At 37.9% G+C, this 25,446-nt stretch overlaps 1 protein-coding gene across 1 annotated transcript; it reads left to right on the forward strand.

Annotated features, from left to right (window-relative positions):
- The first annotated feature begins 723 nt into the window (after positions 1-723).
- Positions 724-7,689, forward strand: LOC139712486 (sugar transporter SWEET1-like). Its single transcript, XM_071624302.1, has 6 exons — positions 724-851; positions 2,625-2,702; positions 4,280-4,403; positions 5,620-5,781; positions 6,364-6,483; positions 7,151-7,689. Exons 1-6 carry the CDS (start codon positions 784-786, stop codon positions 7,250-7,252), a joined length of 654 nt encoding a protein of 217 aa, XP_071480403.1. The 5' UTR covers positions 724-783; the 3' UTR covers positions 7,253-7,689.
- Positions 7,690-25,446: the final 17,757 nt, after the last annotated feature.

Here is a 25,446-nt window from a genome sequence, read left to right on the forward strand (position 1 = left end):
TCTTGACAGAAATTCCCTTCCCGCTTGCTGTGGTTACAGAGCGAGAATAATTTTTACATGCCACTGTTTCGGGTTTATTGCTCTGTCGCACAGCTGTGTAAGAGGGGGAAACTGAGCTCTATCATTTTCAAGTCGCTGTTATTTGGGTTAAGATATCAAAAGGTCACCACTTCAAAACCCAAACACAGTATCACTCGGACCGAAATTGGAAGCACTTCCCCAAAGAGAAAAGAAAGAAATTGTGAAAATCGTATTTCTTCTCATCTTCCTTGTCTTCCTCGTTCTGCAGTGTTCCTGAAGCTCTGTCATACCCAGTATCATAGAAACAACTTTTTTTCATGACTCAGCATTACAGTCATCATTTATAGCTTTTCATTTATGACTTCTACAATAACGTGTCATGCATGCGATCAACCAAGAAAAATCCACAGTATCAGAGAAGACGAGGAAAAAATGAAAACAGGTAGATAAGAAGTGTTTCACACTTTGGACTTTAGACCATGCTCCAAATAAGTGATCACGTATCTTTCATGAACGTGGCCCCTTATCACACAGATTTATTTTATTTACACGTCCGGTTTGTATGACGTGCAGGTTAAACTGCTGTTTGCTGATGTGATACACTATCGTATCGGAAGCTCTCCGTAGTGATCGCAAAGGAGCGTCGTCTGCCACTACACCTCTGGTTGCACCATTCATTTAATTACACAGCGGTGTCGTTCTTGTTCCTTGCAGTCCTTGCCTCACATCACCAAGCATACGATAAATCGTGTGTAGACGACCATGGATTCTCTTGCTATCTTATCGTGGATTTGCATAGTTACAACCATCGGCTTCTTCTTGTCGGGGATGTGAGTCTGCTTATAATTTCCATTGCAACTAAACTGTTCATTCACTTAATCGTTTTAGATCGATGACCAAATCCAGAGGATAAATAGTGCCACAACTTCAAAACATATTTCAAAATGTTTCTGATCTTGTTGAGTCCAGTTATATCACGTCAAAAGAAAAATGATGATGTATGTCTTTTTTGACATATGATTCAATTGAAATCACCATTTTGATATAATGCTAATATAATTTCGATTATCATCTTTCAGTTTGTGAGAAAACACTACTAGTAACAAGGTATTATTTTTTTACCCATGAAACCCTCTGAAAGGAAGTATACGTACTTCTGCAAATAGTGTAACAGTTCCGTAGATAATCTTAGCTTTTGATCAATGCAAACGCGATTGGAAATGAGCCTATGCTGAATGAATAAAAGGAAAGCATGGCCAAAGCTCAAATGCATTCGTTTCAGGGTTTATTTGTTGTTCGGTGGAGAGCGTATAGTTGTTAGTTTGTTTTTGTCTCACAAAAACAAACTCAGGAACCGGGCACAATAGGCAGTCTGATACCCAGATAGGAGCCTAAATCAACAATGGGTTTGCGTATTTTTCATTTTGTGACCGTAGAATGATAGGGTCAAAAGTTACCACAATCTGATACGCAGAACCACAATGAAAACTACATTGATGTTGTGATGGAGATCCAAACTTATACACACGTGTATTTTCCTGTGTTTCTACAAATGAAAAAATGAAAAAATAGACAAATCTGCAAATAACGTAACAGTTTAGATATCTAGTCTTAGCTTCTGATCATCAATGGTGCTTACGGGAGGGGGTGAGATCTTAAAATTGGAAACCGTAATGATATTGTCACAAGTTACCATGTTACCATTAACGTGTATACGCGTATGAAATACATAGAACCACAATAAGATTTGCATTGATGTTGTTGTGATAGAGATTTGCAATACCTAATTCTGATTTACTTACAATATCGATAGGTAAGAATGTGGGGCTTTACATCAAGTCATTGTTGGTTCGATCGAATATGAGAATAACGAACATTCATTAATCAGTGTTTGCATTCTCTTCTGTTTTTCTACCTCCGGTCGTGTTTCAAGACTTCTGAAAGCCTTCAAAGCACTGTCAGCCTTCACCTCATAATTATTATGGCCAAATATGATATCATAGACCCTCAGCTCGTGACATTCAACATAACTGTGATAAACTGTAAAGTTCATACAATTTACGTGAACAATACTTCTCGATAGAATCACTAAGAGCGTGAAGAGGGCGTCGAAGCTGTACAGCCTTTATGAAGATAAAATCTGATATTGCTATTATATTCTCCCGTGTGAAATGCAACATAGTACCACTCCATATTTTTAGAACGAAAACAGTTGATATTCAGTTCCTCTCACTGCAACCCTATCCATTTCCGACATTACCATGATTACTGGCCGTGAACCCGGGTTAGAGGATTCTCTCGTTTTTATGTCGATCTGTGCGCAGTATCATTAGGCCTACCATTGTTTTTCACGACCTCGACTAAGTTTTTTTTTTTTTCCGATTGCTTTTGAGTTGTTGTTTATGTTTGTTTAGATAAAAACTATAAGAAACCACTGAGAGACTATCAATTATCATATCCAAATTATAATCCCATAAACACACATAATCATATACAAAGTATACGCGTACGCACACACACACACACACACACATACACACACACACACTTACTCACTCGCACACAAGAACTGAGTTTGTTTTTTCTTGTTGTTTCGTCTTCAGACCAGTTTTTATTCCTATCATCAAGTCTGGTACTACGGGAAACACTCCATTTCTGCCGTTCCTGCTTGGTTTTCTGAAGTAAGTGATTTGTTCCTACATGGTTGAAGCACGTAAAGTTCTTCCTGAAACCCGTGTGTTGTCGTGAGTGAGTTTCCATTTGTTTGTTTGCATTGATGCGGGATTTGCTCATGAACGATGAGTCAGATGTATGTATTTATAAAAGTCTGTTTTGAAACTATACACGTATCCATATAGGCCTACCCATGTTTATGGGGGCATGGGGGAAGTCAAAGTTGGAAAGAGCGGACCTTTCTTAGGGAATGAAGCAACCGAGGGTGGAAAGGTCTCGGAGGGGTACATTTATTTGAACTTAAACAGCAATGTATCTTCCACCGCTGATACAATAACGATTGTTGGTTTGACACAAACATCATCCATGAATAAAAAGTCCCTGATCTTCTTCGTGCCTATACAAACTGAATTGTCCTATCCCACTATCTATACCAAGTTCAGCATCATCTCTCTTGCATTTTGGGTAATGAAGATGTCAACCACCTCTTTCAGGTTGATCACTTCCTGGTAATAAATGTAAAGGAATCCAGTAGATCTCAACTGAATTCATGGCTGGACGCATGAATATTCTTTATAGGGTGCAGCAATATGTTCAATATTTGAAAGTCCACGAGTAGACTGCCCATGGGCCATCGAAACCGATGACTTCGACACTAAGGCTGTATTTCACCAACCTCTCACCAGTTTTTCTGGTCTCCAGCATGTCTCGTCGACGTCTCGGAGATGTCTCGGAGACATCGCGGAGACATCGCGGAGACGTCTCAACAGTCGCGGATATTATTAGTCTCCGCGACGTCTCCGCAACTGATGGAGACGTCTCGGAGACGTCGTGGAGACTTCGCGAAAAATCGAACATGTTTAAATTTCTTGCGACTCCTCGGAGACTCTGTAATTTTCAGGAGACGTCTCGGAGACGTCGCGGAGACGTCTCTGCAACTAGCAAAATCTGGAGTAGCAAACTAGTCGCGAACTAGTTTCAAGCCCGCTGAGATACCCCCTGCAAACAAGGCCCACGAGACCGACACATTAAACCCCGTGCTGTATAATGTCGACCTCGTGGGCTGTTTTTACCTATAGTGTCGAACTCATGGGCTGCATGACTCGTGGGATGAATAATTCATGGACCTTTTTTCAATGTCGAAGTTGTGGCCTGTAGGCCCTATGACTGATGGGCGTCGGTCTCGTGGGACGACCCCAATGTAAGTGTCATCGAGTATTCTGTAAGCAATGGGTAGGGCCTAACTGACCGTCGGAGGGGAGGGGAGATGTGGCTATGAGATAAAAGAAACGGTAACGATGTTATTGACAGTGCGATCGAGTTACACTTTCGGTGACGAGTCGAAATATTTGCAGTCGATATGATTACACGCATTAAGTTTGATAGAGTTTGAAGACTTTTAAATAAATTCTCTAAGTACTGTCGCAAGAAGGGACATAACCGTTTGAAATCATTCTCCGTGCTGCTATCAATCATTAGGGCAGAAAGAGAGCAATGGGGGGGGGGGGATGGGGAGTAGTGACGTTGAGATTATGACAGAGTGTAACGAGACTTCTATACCATTTCATTTACCTCTCGTTAAAAGTGCCATCGCTTGCCTGTGGTATGGTATCCTCAAAGATGATTTTACAATGATAGTTGTCAACGTTGTGGGATCTGTACTCCACGTATTCTACGTCCTGGCATATCTTCTATGTGCCAAAGACAAGGTAAGTAGAATACACATTGATGGAATAAAGGTCCTAGCCTTAGCTTGGTATCTCCATTTGCGTAACATCGTTCAATCTTCAGTTGTAATAGTCTCTATACACTTATTAATCGGAAATGAACATATTCAACAGGTATTGAACAGGAATGTTTCTTGGATCAATGAACAACATTAAAAGATATACCACAAACAATGGACTGTATAAGATCAGCTTGAAATGTCTTAATCAAGAACTGTAGGGCTTAAAAGCCACTATTCAACATTGGGAACAGTGAGTAAATAATGTTCAAATTATCAGTTGTGTCACAAAACTCCTTAAAGTACAAATAATTCGCAAAAGAAAGCGGGAATGATATTTAGGGAGATATCACTAATTTTCTCAGTAAACGGTCACGAGGACGGTTTATTGTAGAAATTGTTTTTGGTATGATATTTAACATTTATTATGTTGATTGAAATTTTCAGATTGGTTATTTTTATCCCTAACTCATATTTTAAACTATTTTGAAGCACTAAAGCTTCTTTTTTTTCCTCATCTGCAAAATTTCGAATGTTAGCAAGGGGCTTTAAAGTTTACATCATCAGATTTTCAGAAATTAATGCCAGAAATATCCGAATAAACAAAACAGGTACAAGGATTACAAAGATCTCATTATCTGTATCGTATAGAGCTTTTTAGTATTTTACTTTTTTGTATTAACATTTTGATAATTCTTTTTCCAGTGTAATTTCGTAAATCCAAAAAGGAATCTGAATACCACAGGATACGAGATGTAACTAATAATCTAGACGAACTTTACTTGTGGCGAGATCTTGTGGCAAGAAGATATTCGTTGCTCTTGGTTTATAACTGCATTTCATTGCAGGTTGTTGTTTTTTTACTCTTTTACCAACTAAATTGTCTTTCAATAATTTGTAATCAATAATGCATCCCCTTCTCTTCTACAGATTCCAACATGCAAAACAGCAATAGCATGAGGAGACGGAATTATATTGCATGTGAGGCCCCAAAACTATGGAATAGCATACTTTTAGAAATTAGGAAATACCCAACTATCAAATCATTTAAATTCAGGCTGAAAACACACATTTACTATAATTGTCACTACTGTTTATGCTTACCATGACCTCTACAGAGCAGGAACTACGTAGATGAGATATCTGCATAGGTTCTGCTCTCTATTTTTTTATTTTTTTTTTCATTGTGTATCATATAGGCTGGAGCTAGACAACAAGCCGTTTACGGCATCACATTCCTATTGGGTCTCTACGTCTACTTCAACCACGTGATCAAAGACGAAGCCTTGGTGGAGAACCAGCTGGGACTGACCACTTGTATCATGGTGCTAGCCACCAACGTCTCCCCGCTTGCCGAACTGGTTAGTTCTCCTCCTAGGGATTCAAACTCGACTTAACCAGTGATATTATATGATTTTGTTCTATTTTGTGCTTTAACACGATATTGGTCTTCGACGTTTAAAAAGATTGTAGAACACAGATCGGGTATCGCCGAAATGAAACGCACGTTCCATGCAATGGTTGGTACAAATTATACATCTTATGTATGATTCACTTTCATTTATTTAGATTTGGCTAAGTGAATCTGTCTATTAACAGTGATGTGCTGATGCGACTGACTTAAAGCTCAACAATATTCTATGGAACAATGAGGCAAACCATCTGTACATTAAAACAAAAATCTAAACCATCTTCCGGGAAGTAAGAGTTAAGACGACTATGATATCAGTTTTTCCGTAAGTTCTGGTTACTCTCAGCACTACCAAGTGATTTCATCCCATTAACATGACAATGGTGAGGAGTTCTCTTATCATACTTATAACGGTAGTCCAGTTTGCTTTATAAGTGTGTACTTTAAAAACGTCCACTTCTCAAAATCAACACACAACTTTACTGCAGCATTGAGATCGTCTGCGTACAATTTTACAATCTTTCCATCACAGGGCTCGGCTATCAGAGAACGCAGCAGTGAATCTTTCTCGGCTCTCATGGCCGTCGCCATGTTTGTGACGTCACTTGCCTGGACTTTATACGGAGCGCTCATCGAAGATATTTACGTACAGGTATAGTGACCAAAGAATGCTCTTTACTAGTGATTACTTATGACACCCAATGATACCTTGTACTGACTTCATATGGTGAAAAGAATATAGAGTTAATGAAAGTAAACAAATTGAAGAGTTAATGGATGTCTCCAGGATAACTGTTAACCTAAACGTCAAATGTATTTTTGATCGCTGCTTCTTCTGTTTTATCCTTTCTTTCTTTGTTTGTCATGGGTAAACATAATGGCACATACTTACGTCATTTGTATTCATTTTGTTAGTAATCAATTGTCATGACGCTCAAAAGCCTACACTTTATTCTAATTTCTTTGTCGTTTAAGCTAGGCTTCACCGTTCTGGTTAAAAGCTTTTTTCATTGGCATAAACCTGCACTTCATATAATGTGTAGCCCTCCAAATATGTCACATGTTTTTCAACATTTTTTCCACATTTTTCACATTTTTGTTAAAATGTTTGCAAATTGGTTCCTTTTTTTGTTTACGTCCCAAGTCCTTGAAAAAGACCTGTAACTCGGTCGAAAGCTCGGGAGAATTAAAGGCAAAGTGAACATACTGCAACGTCTGCGAGCAGGCTGCAGTCATTCCTCCGTCACAACTATAGATAATACTACATTATTATGATAATATCCCTCTATTTCATTTTTCTCCGTCGCTCTACTTCCAAGATACCAAGTGTGCCGGGGATGGTGTCTGGCATCACACAGTTGGCCCTTCTCTGGACTTTCCCATCCAGCGGTACGCCGGGAAAACGCGCCAAATCAGACTGAGAGATATGGATAGAATTTGTCGGTTCGCGCTCACAGTGCTCCATAATGGCACTAAAACTGGAACCCGTACATTCTTTGTGATATTTTCTGACACCGCCGTACTTAATTGAAACAATGATGATGATTTATTGTGATGATGCAACGTGATGGAAGGTACCAGCCCGATAACAGAAGGAGGATAATCAACTTCAGCAGCTGTAAAATTTAGTTGGAAATCGATTTCATTTCTTTTGAAAACGTTCAGCAATCATGACCGTCTGCTACCATTATACAGCGCCACCTTCGACTGGCAGTATTGCAGTTTCTGAAGTCAAAATACAAGTCGAGTTGTAGATCTACCGCAGTCTCGCTGGAATTATTACTTATTGTCCACTTGTTTTATCCGTGTGTTTGGCTTTCATGGATTTTTTTATGTATGTTTGTTGATGTGTGTTTGTGTGTGGGTGTTTATATGATGTGTGCGTATGTGTGTGTATGTGTGGGTGTGTGCGTGTGATGATATGGAGAGGAATATTATGCGATAGTGTACATATATCATATGATTATATAGGCGTGTGAAATAGTATTCCAACGATACAGACGTAGCTTTCTACACTTTCTATTTGTTGCATTGTCAGCAACACTTATATAAATGAATAAATAAATAAATAAATAAATAAATAGATAAATAAATAAATAAATAAATAAATAAATAAATAAATACATACATACATACATACATACATACATACATAAATAGATAAATAAATAAATTTGTAAAGGGTTATACATTCAACATACACTGTATATGCAAGCATAATGTGCGATAGAATCAGGTGATTACAGTTGGTAATCCCAAATCTAGCCTTATATTCATGTTGTTACAGCTGTCAGGGCGACAAAACCTCGTATCGAAAAAATGGCAAATGTCTAAAGGAGAGAGCGAAAAAAAAAGGAAACAACAACATGGCAGCCAAAGTACTGGGGGGGGGGGGTGGGATCACCTTTCCTTGTACATGCCATAGTGACTTCATTTTGTGGGTAGGAGGACTAGGATTTGGACAGGATATTACTTTAACTAATTATCTGACAATTGTAATAACGATAGTAAAAAATAAGAGATTTTTCACCAACATATGAGATAAAAGGTTTTGCAACTTCAGCGACTAATAATGTGTACGGTGTATACGTATGAGTATATCTATGTTTACAGGCACCAGATACAACGATCTTCTGCTCGTTGACTTTACATGCAATGTCATTAAGCGTCCTTGGCAAATAGTTCAATGCCATTGGTAGACAAATGATCTGGTTTCATCGTATACGTGTTGCCGGCACGCTGTTCGCACGGGCGTAAGGCTGGACGGAAAGGTGATCATCTGGTATATATACGCCTTTCATCGCACCGTACTTACATCGTGTGCCATGTGATGGAGAAGGGTGGGGGGTAAAGGAAAATGATGTATGAAATGGGCAAGAAATTAATGAAAACATACGTTGAATTAGGACAAATGGAAAACGAACAATATGCAGTCTGATGAAGAAAGGTGCAGAGCGATTCTCAGAAATTGGTCTATAGTCGTGTAGGAGTGGGTGACTATAATCTCCTGAGGGGCGACTTTGAGGCGTATGTATATATAATGTATGTGTGTTTTTGTATGATAGAATTGTTTTATACAAAGTTTGACGTGCACATTGGGATTAGCTGTAACAACACTTTCCTCTTCTTATCATTTTTTAAACACCCCGTCGTAATATTACAGTTCAGATGCAGTAGTTTTGCAAAGAAACTGTCTGGAATTATGTAAACCAGACATTCAAAGATGCTTTCCAATTTAATCAAAATATCCCACACATTTAACTCTGTCATGGCCACAAGTGATGCCATTCTCAAAGTGCCAATCTTTTCCAAATAAATTGCTACATCGGACATTTTTAAAACGGCGTTGGTTTTACAAATTGAGCGGTATATGACATAACTGTGCTCAAAAAGATTTCTCTATTATATTGAAGTGATGTATTCAATGATATTCTGCCCACTCTAGGTGACGGATATAGTACGTTGTTCTAAGCAACACCGATAGGATCTGGACGAGGTATTGGGAAATAAATAAACTTTAACATTGTGAAGATGGTTTTAGACTGTGTTGTGGTTTTACACAGAGAGTTTACATATTGATGCTCTGTTTCACACTTGGAATTGATTATCCACAATGTATTCACAACGTTGAGACGCTCGTATTTTACAGCGTGAAAAGATTTCACACTTTGTTCACACTGTGTTCATATACTGTTGTGTTCATGCTGTATTTCATATGGGGGAAAGCACGGGAAAATGCTTTTCTTTCGTTTGTATTCGGTTTGTCATTGTGTATGTGTAACTCACATCTGCTTGTTGAATTCTTTACATTAGCAGCGACAAGGCATATATATATACATATATATATATATATATATATATATATATATATACATACATATATGTATATATTATATATATATATACACATATATATATGTATATATATATATATATTATATACATATATATATATATATATATATATATGTGTGTGTGTGTGTGTGATAAAAACCTAAAATGGCAATAGATCTAAAAACGCTTTATCCTGGCGAGGAAAGCGCATGATTTAGAAACAGACACCAAACAGGTTAGTCATCGCATTCTTCATCAGCGACCAGGATGTTAGATTAAAATCCGTTTCTGAAGCAGACATACACACAAGGGTATACGTCTGCTCCTGGTCGGAGAGATTATGGAATAATAGAGCCTATAGGCAGCTTTCTTCCTATCTACGTTTACGTTATAGGAAGAAAAGCGGAAGGAGCTTCCAGAGCGAAATTGACGTTAAAAACATTTTGAACTGTTACTTAACTTTACTATCATTGGTGTGGAGTTAGACCAACAAAATATTGTCCTTTCTACGAAAAACCCCCCAAAAAGAAACAAACGACAGTGTATCGTTTAGATGGAGTTTCTTTTATGTAGTTAATATGTATACATGGCAGCGAAATTTTGAAAGTATGTTAACTCAAAAAAATCGATTGAGGAACTTCTGAAGTATAAGTAACGACTAGATAGACTAATTCCTGATTACTCCATAAAGAGAGAGAGAGAGAGAGGGGGGGGGGGGGGGGAGGGGAGAAATACCTTTGACCTTTTGTAGATATAGCCATGAGGTGTAAGACTTCTCAAGCGCAAACCCAGTTGAATATTGATATAATGGTGGTCTCAAGAAGGTTAAGACGCTCTATTTACGTGCAGAAAATCACATCAACATCATGCGACAAGGAAAGAAAGGAGGAGTGTGTGTGTTTCTGTGTATGTGAGAGTGTATGTGTGTGTGTGTGTGTGTGTGTGTGTGTGTGTGTGTGTGTGTGTGTGTGTGTAAAACAGACAAACAGACAAACAGAACAGAAAGAATGAGTGAATATCCGCTGAAAAGCAACATTAGTTGTCAGAGTAAATTGTATCCCGCAGTCATGGGGATTTAATAGCAAGCCCCCTTTTGAGAGAGGGTCAGTAGAGCCAAGACAGCTTCTGCGTACCATAATCTCTTGTGTCACAGGGGAATGAAGACATCAGAAGTCGGCAAATGGAGAACAGAAAATTAGACAACGGAAAGCTAAGGGATGAATATACACAGCATTGCAGGGGAGAAAGAGCATTCAATTTGCTGAAAGGGGTCAAACTCTTAAGGCTGCCACTTGTAATGACATCTAGGTATACATTCTCTGGAACACTCAACATTTTTGTTCTTCATCTATTCTAATTCTGTTCTTTTTTAGGTTGCCTTTTTGTTGCTGAAGAATTACAGCACGTAAGGGGAGAATGTGAGAGGAATCTTCTCCGACGATAGTATAATCCTCCTTTCGGCATCCTGTATGTATCCTCATTCAGTCGGTATGGGATTTCACACTGATTCTTCGTCTTTTGCTTCCTAATCAATATCATCAATGTTGTGCACAAAAATACGTTGGTATTTGTGTCCTATCGCTATGTATTACATCAATTATGCTTGCTACGACATCAAAGCGTTGGCGGTTATAAGCTCTTGTCTCTTTTCGTCGTTTGATGCCGAACAAAGAAACACAAGCAAAAATGACACATCATGGTACATGATAGTTCCATTTCCATCACGCCAGCGCATTGCAGTATCGTGACTGCAAATATTTTTCTGGTTTTACTTACAACCCTTTTGCTCTACTAGTTGGATGCTCTCAGGGATTTCCTTCTTGTTTATGTCAATGACTTTATTTTCTTCTGGCAAACTGTTCCATCTACCTACCTATAAAACTAGTCTATACCTCTCTCTCTCTCTCTCTCTCTCTCTCTCTCTCTCGATATGATATAATATAATATACATGGTTGTATATAAACCTCTCAAAAAAGTTTAAAAATCTGAGTTTGATTAATCATTTCTCATCTTTCCTTAGAAATGATTTATTTGTGCTTAGTACCACACAAAGATTGTTTAATTCTCTTTAAAATGATACCATACTTGTTATGATTATCGCATACATGGAGGTGCAGTGCTTACAAATATGAGGTAAAGTCAGAATTTAAAAGCTGCAAATTGGCCCAATTTTTGACGTCCCTAATGGAGTTTCCTCGTTATGAGTGAATTCCCCATTGTTTCTTTGGTGTTCATTTGCTGTAACATCAGCATTTTTATGGAGTGAAACATGTATGCGTTCAACCAAACAGATAAGCAAACATACACACACACACACAAATACAAACGATCATGACTTAAACCATCTCACAAAACCTCACCACATTAACCACAACAAAGACATAAAGAAGTGAAATGGCATGGTCTTGGTTTTATTGGACTTTCATCTCTATTTTTTTTCCATTTTGCGTTATTTTGTCTATACTTTATGTTTACTCAGTATCTGGTGGACGACCCAAGTGCTTGCACCACCGCCTGGCACCGTGTCCTCATGCTGCTGTTGATTAGCTTCGTGATTCCGCTGCTGAGGAATGGCGTTCCACTCGTCAACAAGTATCTGCAGGAGTCCTGCCAATGTCGTTGCATTTGTGACCCTCTTCCCCACAGCTCGGTCAAGTTGATCCCAAAGATGTTCTATGGGGTTGAGGTCGGGGCTGCATGCAGGCCAGTCCATTCTAGTGATGCCCTCTCTCTCGAGAAAGTTGCGCACAAGTCTTGTTCTATGTGGTCTTGCGTTGTCATCTTTTTGAAGCATCTCAGCTTCAATTTGCCCTATGGCGCGGGCTTTTTGAACATTGCTTACACGTGGCATGATGTACAACCATAAAACTTGATGAGCTATCAAAATTGCCTGGCATTGCACCACTGAAAACTTGAATGTGAAGTTAAGATGTCTATTGAAATTTGCCTTCGTGGCTGACCAGTTGCGAACAAAAGACATAACACAAACGAACATGTTCTCTATTCACTCTTCACGACCATTCTCATTCATAAAGACCGTTCTTGTTCATTTTGCAGCTTTTCAATGCAGACCTTATCAGACACTTTTGAGTACAGCCCTTTACTTGATAGCATAATCATAATGAGTAGGATATCATTTCAAAGAGTATTTAATCATTTTTCCATTGATATCAAGCATGTATTGAATAGTGCTTACAAACTGGAGAAATTTACAACTGAAGTCAGATTTCCAAACTTTATAAAAGTTTATATACGCATATAATATGTATGTACTGTACTGTATATACATTATTCGATTTGATTTGTTTGATTTGATTTATTCTTTGTGTACCATTTTTTTTTTCAGATGCATCAATTTTCTGCTATTTCATTAACATAGTTCAAAAGAACAGAAGTGTAAATACTTTCAGCAATTATCATCATTTTTGTCAATTATACAATACATCTATAATATAATTACATGAGTTACATCTTAATTTGCATACATAACGATTGCCAAGAATAAGCACAGAGCTTGACCTTTTGGCAACCGTTAACGAATAACATTACAATGCAGAAAAACAAGAGGGTCCAACATGATGCTCATGGAATAAGGGTTAGAGAGAGAGAGAAGAAGTGAAGGGGAGGAGATGATAAAAACCTCCCGATATTAGTCTTGCCAGATCAACTCGTATATACCTAGACACATACATTATGCACATGATTATACTTAGTTGCAATGATGTCTATTCACATAATAAGTGTTGCTTTTGTTATGTAAAAGTTACATTGAAGTCATGTTGAATGTATATGTATGTACGCTATCGTGCATTATATTACGCATATATTATAAGTATACATGATAGAACAAAATGATGTCGGTGATGGAATTAAATCATACTTTTAAAAAAAACCTCATTTCTTGTATATCTGGTGTAAACGAGACATAAGACGATTTAAAGCAATCAAGTTTAGTGCGCAGATTATTACGAACAGGTCTCACTACATTCTGAAGGAATGAGACAGAGAATATTAGTACTTTAATATCCGATTGCTACTTTTTGATTGATTAAGCACAATGTGAAATTTATCATCACAGAGAAGTCGTATCTTACATTAATGTGCTCTAATTATGGTATACGCTCTCTATCATGAACTATTCCAGACTGTACTCTTGAAATGTAAACTTATAGTCGTCGTTCATACAGCCTCTTTATATAACAAGCCGTTGACTTAGATAAAATTGAATTGAAAATTGGCTGATAATGGCATGCAAAATGATCTCGTGTGATACGAGTACAGCGTTACAAAATGTCATCTTAAAAACGACGACACATTTTTTTTTCAAGGTTTCTCTTCAAGGTTGTGTTCTAAAGTTCCATCCTATATATATTGAATGATATTCCCATTACAAAAGATACTTCCACTAAATTCCTCGGTGTTTCTTTGAACAACAAACTTTTGTGAAATGTTTAGATTCATGTTCATGATATACTTAGCATGCTTAAAGGAATCCAAAACCAAAAGAGAAATGTGGATTGAGTGAGTCTTTCACTTTTCTACCATAATGAAAGAGCACTTGACTAATCGCTTTCAGAAAGCAGGGGGAATAATTACTACACAAAACGTATGTCTGTATCAAGTTGACGGAATGTGTAATTTTCATGAAAAAATTAATTTTTGTGGAATTCCCTTTATGTTTTCTTTATATTGTTGTCCACACATGGCGTCATAACCTCTAGTAGTCTCCTCATCCAGAGGTTCCAAAACCAAAATTTGAAAAATTCATAACTTTTGCATCAATTGTCCAATTTTCCTCACACTTTCACTGATGTGTTCTGCGAATGTTGCTGCTTTCACTCATTTCACATTGCTCTTTGAGTTTTGGTTTCCTTCAAGGGAGCTGATTGTCCCAGATTTTTTTTTTCCGACTGTGGTTGATAACACAGAGCGAAAAACTGTGGTAGATAACACAGTGTGAGCGACTGTGGTAGATAGCACAGTGTAAGCGACTGTGGTAGATAACACAGTGTGAGCGACTGTGGTAGATAACACAGTGTAAGCGACTGTGGTAGATAACACAGTATGGGATGCCTCAGTTTGACATACTGTGTCAACCTACCTACCACAGTATCCACCCTGTGATTTCCACAGTATGATAACAACACAGCATTACCCATGTCCCAATTTCACAGGTAACCATAGTGTGACAGAATACACTGTGTTTTACACTGTGAATCACAGTGTCCTTTAATATGTGGCAACACTAAGACTGTTCCATGAGGGAGAATACGACTGGTACACGGATTTATGATGCAGACAGGAGAACGAATGGAAGACAGCTAGGGAAGAGAGTGGGCAGAAGCACCATGTGTTGAGAATGTGAATAGACTTTTATCTTCACAGCCAAGTTATGTACACATTTTACGACTATTTTCTCTTGGAACTGATCGAGCGAAAACAACACAAACAGATAGCCTAACTATCCATTCACAAAACACCCATTATTTACAAGTACTGCCCATAATATATTACACACACACACACACACACACACACACACACACACACACACACACAATCAGTGTGACGAAGCGACTAAGTAACGCTGCCGAGATGCAGAGTATCCTCCAGCAACTTCGCCTTCCTGGATCAGTACTAAGATAACATATACCGTATGTCCAAAAAAGAAAAAAAAGAAAAGAGAATACGACGGGACCCTCCGCCATAATATCTTTAAAAATATTGAATCAATCTAAATACAAATTCAGAGTGTGAAATGAAACTACAACTCATTGCCCACATCCTCCAGAAAACCCCAATCGATTTGCTTCAGTGGTCAGAGAAATGAGGAATTTTGTAAAGGATGTCGGCAATCTCTTCCCTCCAAGTTCTGACTATTGTATTCACACAAAACTCGGAAGAATCAGACTCATGATACGCTTTACAACAATCCACATTTCTTTGTGACCGCTTAACCAAATCGAATGGGATTTTCAGCAAGATAGAGCTAAAATGTTATATTTTAAGACCGTGAAGTAGCATTTAGACAGTTTAATAATGTAAGGAGTTATCAATGCGAAAACCTGATTGTTTTTTTTTTTTTTGGGGGGGGGGGGAGGGGACATACTGCATGCCTACATGTTATTAAAGGCCGTGTCACACAAGCCTTGCGTGCGACTTGCAAAGAAAATTTTTGACTACCCGGAGGTCCCAGTAGATATCCGTACATGACAGTACCTAGCACGTATCTCAAAAGTAGTCGCCCGGAGGTGCGCACGCATATTTTTTTACCCGCAACCGTGTTTAGGCCCTGTCACACCTTTCCGGGCAAGCTACTCGGGCTTGTTACGTGTAGAGATTTTCTAGCATACCGGACATTCCTGAGGGCGGAAAAGGATTTGTGCGAGTCAGCGCATGTGTCTTACTTGCTGGACGCGTTATACTTGCGAGTATACTGTGTGACCTTTGTACCAGTCGCGTGGGGGCTGACAACTTAGTGAAGGAATTCCTCTAATGGAATGGCTGAAATCTCACAGAATTTCATTATCTTGGCTGCATACGGGACTGCGAAGTACCTGCGTGGGAATTGCCTGGGAAGTACTGCCGCTAAGGGTTTCCTACTGGCGTTCTGCGTGGACCTCTACGGGCATTCCCGCGACTCACCCGGAAAAAGTTTTGGTCATGCTCAAAACTTGGCTGCGGTTAAATCGGACTTGCGTGAGCACCTCCGGGCATCTACGCGCTAGATACTGTCAGGTGCGGACCAACTGCGGAGAGCTCCTTGGAGTAAATTGTTTCCCCGCAAGTCAAGCCGCAGAAGTTCCCCCGTACGGTATGACAAGGCATGAATGAAAATTGCAAACATTCTTGTTCGCCCGCTGAAAATCTTCTACGTGCTGGAAACTACCTCCTCGCCACAAGCTCGCGTTATGGTGTGACACGGCCTTTAAATTACTGATAAATTTAATGCTTTGCTCTATATTTCCCTCTTTATTGCTTCCGGCATGAAATAATTGAATAGTTCTAGGTCAGTTACTAATCCTTCGCTCTCTGATAACCACTTGAGCTGTTCATCGGAAAGCTGTGAGTAGAATCTCCCCAGAATGTCGTCACTGGAACTATGCGTTGGCACCTTTTGAGGATCCGGAAAGCTCGTACCCTTCGGCGCTCTTGTCAAATTCAGTATGTAATCTGAATCAGGTTTAAGAGTTTCATAGTAACCGATGAAATCGTAGTCAACGGTACACGGATCGCAGAGCTTGTTCATATCCTCCCAGTGAATGTTCTTTGGCAAAGCCTGCAGGTAGTATGTGACAAACTGAGGGAAGGACACCTTGGACCCATTTAGCGGAGGATCTGATGTGTTCTCCCTGAGCCACTGTCTAGCAGTCAAAGTCCAAGAGGGCTTCTTTACTGAATCGGTAAATTTGTCTCTGTAAGCTGAAAGAATCCTAGAGTAGGGATTCCGAACGAAAAGAAACTTTGTGTACGTCCTTAATACTTTTTTCCTCTTTGCAAGTGACAGCTGGCTCATCCATGTGAAATGTTTGCGGAAAAATGTGTGTGGATGCTTGAGTTCGTCGACGTCATCAACAACCCCATGGAGAACAGCAAAGAGTCGCTTCCAGCTTGTGCAGCTTGCCTTTGGAACAACACAGTACATTAACTTGTACTTAGGAAATACTAACATTTGTTTGGGGTGATGTAGTGTGTTGCTGATCGTGGTGTAGTTTTTTGGAGAATTGAATCCAAGACGAGAACAGGCCTTCCTCAAATGATCTCGTCTTTTCGCCTGAAGATCAGTCGGTTCTGTAATGGTTCCTTCTTTCGTCTCTGGCATAGGCTGATGAGAGAGAGGGAGAGAGAGAGAGAGAGAGAAGCTGAACTTACCGCATCATTTTATGCTCAAAATAACTTTAAATGACAAAACACAATTCGAAGAAAATATATATCGTAGGGTTTTCATCAAATTCATAAACATTAAAAAATCGATTTGTATTTTTAGGTGTCACATAATGTTTTCATAAAATTTTGATTTTGCTCACAAACAAATTAGAAGAACTGATGATTATCATTCAATCACAGCTTCCAGATCGGTGTTAAAGATGTAATACAAATGATATTGAGCGATTCATTAAATACAATACTATTATTTAAGATATTTTTCTTCTCCGTAGTACTATGAGGGCAGACATCATTGCTAGTTCAATTGAACAGAAATCCATTATTAGATGGGAACACTCTTGTATAAGTTTGACTGCAGGTGAGACATAGATATTCTATGTACTGTCATATCAATTTTTAGTGTCAATTCATGCAACATGCACAACATTAGGTGAACGAGTAATATCTGTAGTTCGTAATGACATAGTGGTAATCCCGGGTACTCTTTATCTTTAAAAGTAAAAAAAAAAGATTGATGACCGATAAAAAAGCGGTTTTGAGATAAGCCTACTTCATATTACTCATTACATTTTGTAAGTTATTTGGATCCATCATATCTAGTAATAATTACAACTGCAATCGCATCTACTCCTGCAAATTCTAGAAAATTTGCTATGGTTTACAAATAATGATTTTCAAGGGATGTATTATACGTGCTCTCTGGTACATTGAAAAAAAAAAGTCTGTATTGTGTTATAACTTATGTGTGTGGAAACATAATTAGATTTTATAGAAAGTATCATTCTGAGACAGGCGGTATAATTTCGTGAAAACTTGTGCTATAATTTATGTGTGTGGAAACATAATTAGATTTGATAGAAAATAATCATCATTCTGAGACAGGCGCTATAATTTCGTGAAAACTTTTCCAAATGTAGAAAAATTATGGTTTTTTGTCCATCTCTCTGCTGTTCTATTTTGTTTGTGTGCATTCTATTAATGAAGGTAAAATTCAACGCCTTTTTTGCTTACGATAACAAAATATCAATTAATTATTAGGAGTGCGAATTGGGCCGATAGTTTAAGTGTCGGCGTAGAAGCACCTCAAGTGATTCCGTTTTTTGATTACTAACCTGCGGTCGACTGGATTTTTGCGCGATCGCAAGACCCCTCGTCCAATGATCGTGTTTGTGATACCAGGAATCTGCAAAAGGTTCAAGATTCAGCATTACAACTGGTGTCTCTACCTCCGTTCTCTTTTCTTCTTTAATAGTCATCAGCATCAATTACGTTGTTTATCAGCATTGAGATACATATCAATATTTACCATCATTATCATCGCCGCGATTGATAGTCATGAAAAAAAAAATCACGACTAAATACATTTTGACTGAGACTCATTTTGAAATCGTTGAATATTTTAAGGAATGATCGCCAACTAACTTTTCAGCTTCATTTTCCTAGATTTGATAGACCACGTTCCTTTATGAGATGTTACAGTGAGTTGCTGTCTCGTGATTCGCTAATAAACTGAAAATAGAGAGAGATAGGGAGATATATGCGTTCACTTTTTTTGCATTTTTGTCCTATATTCATATTTTCGTAAAATTTTACACTCCATTTTGTCTCGAGGATAAATCTAACACAAGACGGTCAAATGAAAAAAAAAATCAAGGAAATATATTTAAAAAACGTGTAATATGAGGACTGTACTAAAAGCTTAGACTTGTAGAACGCACACCTCATAGTAATAATGTTACATTTTGTACACTGTGTCAATGACGAAATATGACGAAACTTGCGATAACACATGATGTCGAGAATATAGATGAAATTATGTAATGCATACATATGATACAATGTTCATAATTAAACTTAACTTACCAATGCAAAATAAAGTAGGGATTTAAGTAATACACAAAACATCACAGTTGAATGGGTGCACGTCACGAGACCGACACCCACGAGTCACACAGCCCAAGACTTATACAGCCCACAAGTCATACAGGTCACAAGTCATTAGCCAACTAGTTATGCAGCCCCAGCCCACTAGTTCGGCACTGAATAAGCAAAGCCCATGGGTTCGACATCAAGTAAAATAAGCCCACGAGTTATATAGCGCATGAGTTCGACACTACGCACAAAGGCTCACGAGACCTCTTTAATTTATTCGTTGTCTTTTTCTTGGGGGGGGGGGGTTCAATGGAGAGTAAAATTTTACTTTAGAAAACAATCGGTAACAATGTCGCATCCCGTAGCGTGACAGACCTGTCCCCTAAAAGCCAAACGTGTAGAAATACATAAATGTCGTTGATATGTAGATGGTGCTGTTCAATTAGTTACGATATCTTTGCTCGATAGCGTGACGAAATTGCATCCGCCAGTATATTATTTTCCCCTTCATGGAACACCCTGTACAGGTATATTTGTAATTGGCATGTAGATGCCGCTGTTCACCTGCCGGTCTCGTGAGCCTTCTCTGCGTAGTGTCGGTCTAGTGAGCCTTCTTTGCCTAGTGTCGGTCTCGTGAGTCTTCTTTGGGTAGTGTCGGTCTCGTGGGCTTTCTTTGCCTAGTGTCGATCTTAGTGTCGGTCTCGTGAGCCTTTTCTGCGTAGTGTCGAGCTAATGGGCTCATATGACTCGTGAACCATATTGCTCGTTGGATTATGACTCATGGACCTATTTTTTGTGTCAGTCTCATGGACCTTATGATTCATGGGTGTCCGTCTCGTGGGATGACCCCAGTTAAACTTACCTTTATACCAATGATAAATAAAGACGTAATTTATGTGATACACGAAAAATTGTCGTATGTTCATAATTGGACTGAAGTTGCCGATGCTAAAGAAAGTCACAATATATAGTCAAACAAAATGTAGTCACCCGAGTGAGGCTCATTGTGAACACATAAAGATATTTTAAGTGATCACGGTAGAAGAATCAAAGGTAGGATTTCACAATATTGGCTTTGACATATTGCTCAAAAGAACTTAGAAATTTAATTGCATACAAACATAATCTAACTCAAGCCAGAATGGAGGGCTGATAACAGCAATCGCAAGTAATTACCTTGCGAGCTAGAACTGTATACAGACGAGGATGAATAATGGCATCCACTTAATTTGTCTTGTATAATTGATAGGCTTAGTATAGATGTCACTCTTTTCAACAAACATTGAAGTAAATATACTGGAAGGATTGTCAAAATTCAACGTTTAACATAAACATTCCCACGTGATACAAATCAAAATCTGCAATTTTGAAATGATGTAACAAATACCATAAATACAACTGAACTTCTACGACATATTATTTTTTCGACGTTGTGATGCTACGACAAGATGGTACGTAAAACATTTTTGGTGGATTTACAAGAAAGCGTACAATCTATCAAATGTCACATGTTTGCGTAGCACACTGTCTACAATGCAAATGAATGCCACGATGGTTAAAGAGAGGACTTTAGAGACAACACGTACCCAAGCTTGATGAAATCAGGATAACGGCCAAGAGGAGCACAGAAAACACGGCACTTAGTGTCCGTTTTGAGGGAAAAGATATCGCATTTTCCTTGGTCGCAGAAAACATGGCTACACTTTGACACGTCTCTTACTGTGAGATCTGTTGCAACGGTGGTGAAAATGTCGTGGCGATTCCAAGCAAAGCAACCTTTGCTGCGCTGTGGAGACCGCAGCTTGAGTATATTCCTGAAATCAAAATTTCAGTGAAACTACAGGTCAAATACTATACATGAGTTGATAGAAATTGTGACCAATGACTTACAATACAAACACCCCACCCCCACCCCCCCCCGCTCTCACACACATACACACACAAAATCCTATGGCATCACTTCAATTAGTTAAAATTACCTTGTTTGCATATTGTCACTTCGATTAAAGGAAATATATTTCCTCCGAAAGGATAAGATATATACAACTTGTGATTCAAAGTTGTTCTTATTCTACTTATCATGACAATGTTTAGATTATTCAATATTTCTTATTTCGTACCCCCTCTCTACCCTTCATCTATCTGTCTATCTATCTATAAATGTATTTATCTGATGTAATACAAGATAATTCGTTCATACAATGCGCCCTTTTGTCCATTGACTTTACGGCTCAATAATTGTAACCCGAAAAGATGAAATTAAGAAATTAATTCTTTCCCATTTTTTTTTTTTGGGGGGGGAGGTTGAATATTTATGTATTACCCTACTCAAATAGCATATAGAGTCACCTTTAAAACTGCAAACAACGATGGTTGTCGAAGCTTGGAAAAATATTTGATATGCTGCTTTAGTGATTGGTTTGACAACAAAAGTAAACTTTAATGACAAGTGATTCATGCTCGAAACCAAATTTGGAATAAGTCCAAATAAGCACAGGTACACTTGTAATGTTAATATGACGTTATCAATTTATTGATTTAAAAAAGAATGATAATCGATTATGAATAGTAATCCATTTTTCTTTGTCAGTTTTGTGCATGGCCAGTTTCACGGTAAGGGATTAAATAAATAAATTCATGCAGAGGATGATTCGACAACGACAAACAACCTGAGAGTTCTACAAAGAGATCGTTTCAGTATTTCTGCCCTGTATACATATTTTTTTTTCGCAAAAATGGTTCGGGTACGTGGAAGGTGATAAGCATCACGTCGGCGGGTGGGATAATTATGGATAGAGTAATCTCTTTTAAACATATGCAAATATATATATATATATATATATATATATATATATATATATAGCAATAATAGAGTCACAACAGAGGAATGCAGGGAATGCATTAATAGCCAATCTTGATTTAATGAATAATCCGAATTTTCGAGGAACCTTCCTCGTCTTCAGGGATAACAGTGCGAATATTCACAATGATTATTGCTATTTCTAGTACTGCCAATACGCGGAACAACTACAATATATATATATATATATATATATATATATATATCAGGAAGATCATTTTTGGACAATTTGTATATGAATGTCCCTAAATTGTAATGAAACAAATCTGACAATTTCAAAATTTTGTTCCCATGAAAAAATTCATCTGTATGAGATAAATACCCAGCCTTATTAACTATTCTAATAGCGCGCTTTTGAACAAGGAAAAGCGAGTCAAGCAAGATTGGGACGTGTTACCCCATGCCAGAATTCCATAGTTTAGGTAAGGGCAAATCATACATGTACTTGACTATATAATTTGCAATGTCATATTGGTGGGGAAATAATCTTCAAGTTTGTTTAGAAATCCTGTATTCCTAGATAAAATTTTGGTTGGAAAGTTGATGTAAGATTTCCAAGAGAAATCGCTATCAATATGCAGTCCTAAAAGTCTAATACTGTCAACCTTTGTTAAAGGGGCATAGTCCCGGTAGTGTAGATGGCGCTGTTGATGATACTGCCGAAGATTACCGAAGTAGAGCTGTCATCAAGAGTAAAGTGCGTAGGTGTTGCTAAGTAACGTTGCCTTTGTTGTCTTCTCTGCGCATCGCGCAGTCTGTAGTAATGCCAGGGTGCGTGCATATGTGCTTGTTATTATGACATCACAAAAGAAGTTTGCTAAATCTGTCATCCCTCTCAGCCGAATCATGAGCCGAACTGTGATCGGACCACTGACTACAGTGAATCGGACTTCTTCGGACTCGGGAAAGTGGGCCAAAGCGTAAGCGCCAAAAGAAGTCGATAGCGTAGGTCTCTATAGGAAACTTGCGCCGTGCACCCGCGTACGCATTTGACTAAAACACGGGGACCATGCACCTTTAAGTTAATGCCATTAATATGGACATGACCATGAATAGATTGCAAGGAGTTACTGAACAGAGTATAATATGTTTTATCAATGTTTATTGATAACTTGCTGGCATGACTCCAGGACTGAACAAGTTTCATTTCATTGTTTAACATATAAATAAGCGTATCAGAATTATACGATGTGAGAGAAATAAATTTGTGTCATCTGCAAAGCATATAAAAGAAAGGATCTCTGACGATCAGCATTTTGGAGGTCATTTATGTACAATATGAATAATAGCGGGCCGAGTAGGGAACCCAGGGGAACACCACATGAAACTGATTTCATGGAAGACTCATGACCATTTGGGCCGTGACGCGAGAAAAGGGCCCCTAGGGCATTAAATACCGAAAATGAGGTTTCACCTCCACATTGTAGAAGAAACTCTGACGCATTTAGATATGCAAACCTTTTTCTGAAATTCCAATCCTAAATGACCCCATTACGACATTCAAAAAAGCATGTTTTGCCCAAATCCTGTCACTTTTTAATACGTCTATGCGTGTGCGCGTAGTTATAGCCAGTTGATCTTTTTTGCGCGTATTTCTTTGTCAAACTTCCGCGCAGTTTTCTGGCGTTTGCGCCCAGCGGTGCTAAGGGCCCTTTTCTCGCGTCATGGCCCATTTAGATAAACATACTGCTTTCTATCGGTTAGATAATCCCTAAACCATTATACCATAATACCTAAAGCCGTCCCGCGAATGCCGTAATGGCTTAAACTATAAAAGAGAATATCATAGTCTTATCGTGTGAAAAGCCTTCGAAAAATTAATAAAGACACCGATGGTGTGTGAAGCATCGTCAAGAGCATGTGCTACTTTATCAATAAAAGTCAATAAAGCGTGGGTATTAGTGCTATGTTGTTTTCTGAATCCCAACTGGAAATTCGAAAGAATATTACAGTTAACAAGAAATCTAAGAGTTCTCTCATGGACAAGCTTTGAGGTGAGTGAACACCTTTGTTTTCCTCTTCCAAGACACAAAAGTAAAAATTGCAAAAATGAACAAGTTGTCAGTCATGCATAAATGTTCCTCCATGTTACAATAAGAACGAAAGACAAATTTTGCACAATAAAAACCATAAATTCAGTCGCGAAAATATATCTATGATCTTAATAATATCTTTGATGCCGAAAAAATCAAATAAAAGTTGAAAATAATAGAGGAAAATGAAAAATTTTCTGTCAAATCCAAATTCAAATGAAATGAGAGAAGAAGCAATATTAACACTTTGAATTAATTTCTCACATTAGGAAAATTGTAAATTATATTTCGTTCTTGAATTTGTCTCATAAATTCTTAAACTGCTAAATTGAATGAAAGAAATAAAGATTATCTGTTCATTTTATCATCTTTGTGCCGTTATACTCCCTATATCATTTGAAGTTTGAGTTGACAGAAAATTCTTATTTTCGCTTTTAAGTTTCCCACTTTGATTTTGTTTGAGGATATAAAGAGATAAAGAGAACGAAAACTAATTTTTTGCTATTTCATTCATGTCTCTCATTGTATTAAACTGGTCTTTTGTTATCATTGTTATCTTAAAGGGCGTTTGCAAATGAAAGACAAATGTCAATTTTTGCAATTTTTACTTTTGTGCTTTGGAGGACAAAAACAAATGTGTTCGCTTATGTGTAAATTTTCGTTTAATATTGACCTACTAGGTTGATAGCCATTTAGATTACCTTTAATATGGTATATAATACATTGATTTTCATCAAAATCTTCTGTGAAAACTATGAATTCGAAAAAGTGTTTACTTTCTTTTTTTGCTGAGTGTATGTCAGAGAGAAGTCCATGATCTAACTCAATAAATAAAGGGTTGGAATGAGGTGGTCTATTAATTTACCCCAAAATAATGTTACCTTTGTATGGAGTTATAACCTCAATGAAAATACTCTCGAAAAATTCTGAAATAATGCAGTATTTATGTAACAACTGACAATTTAAAGTTCGTGTGATATAGAAACCTACTCCACAACCCCTTTTCCTAATCCTGTTGTTGGTAAGAAATTTAACTCCTTTTAATTCAATTCTTTTTACAACCACGTTTCACTGAGGTCAATAATAGTGTGTTTGAATTGCAACTCATTAACAAATAAAAGTAGTTGG

The sequence above is a fragment of the Diadema antillarum genome, unplaced genomic scaffold (genome assembly GCF_040938485.1).
Source record: "Diadema antillarum isolate AM-2024a unplaced genomic scaffold, OU_Dant_1.0 seq00001811_RagTag, whole genome shotgun sequence".
Taxonomy (NCBI): Eukaryota; Metazoa; Echinodermata; class Echinoidea; order Diadematoida; family Diadematidae; genus Diadema; species Diadema antillarum.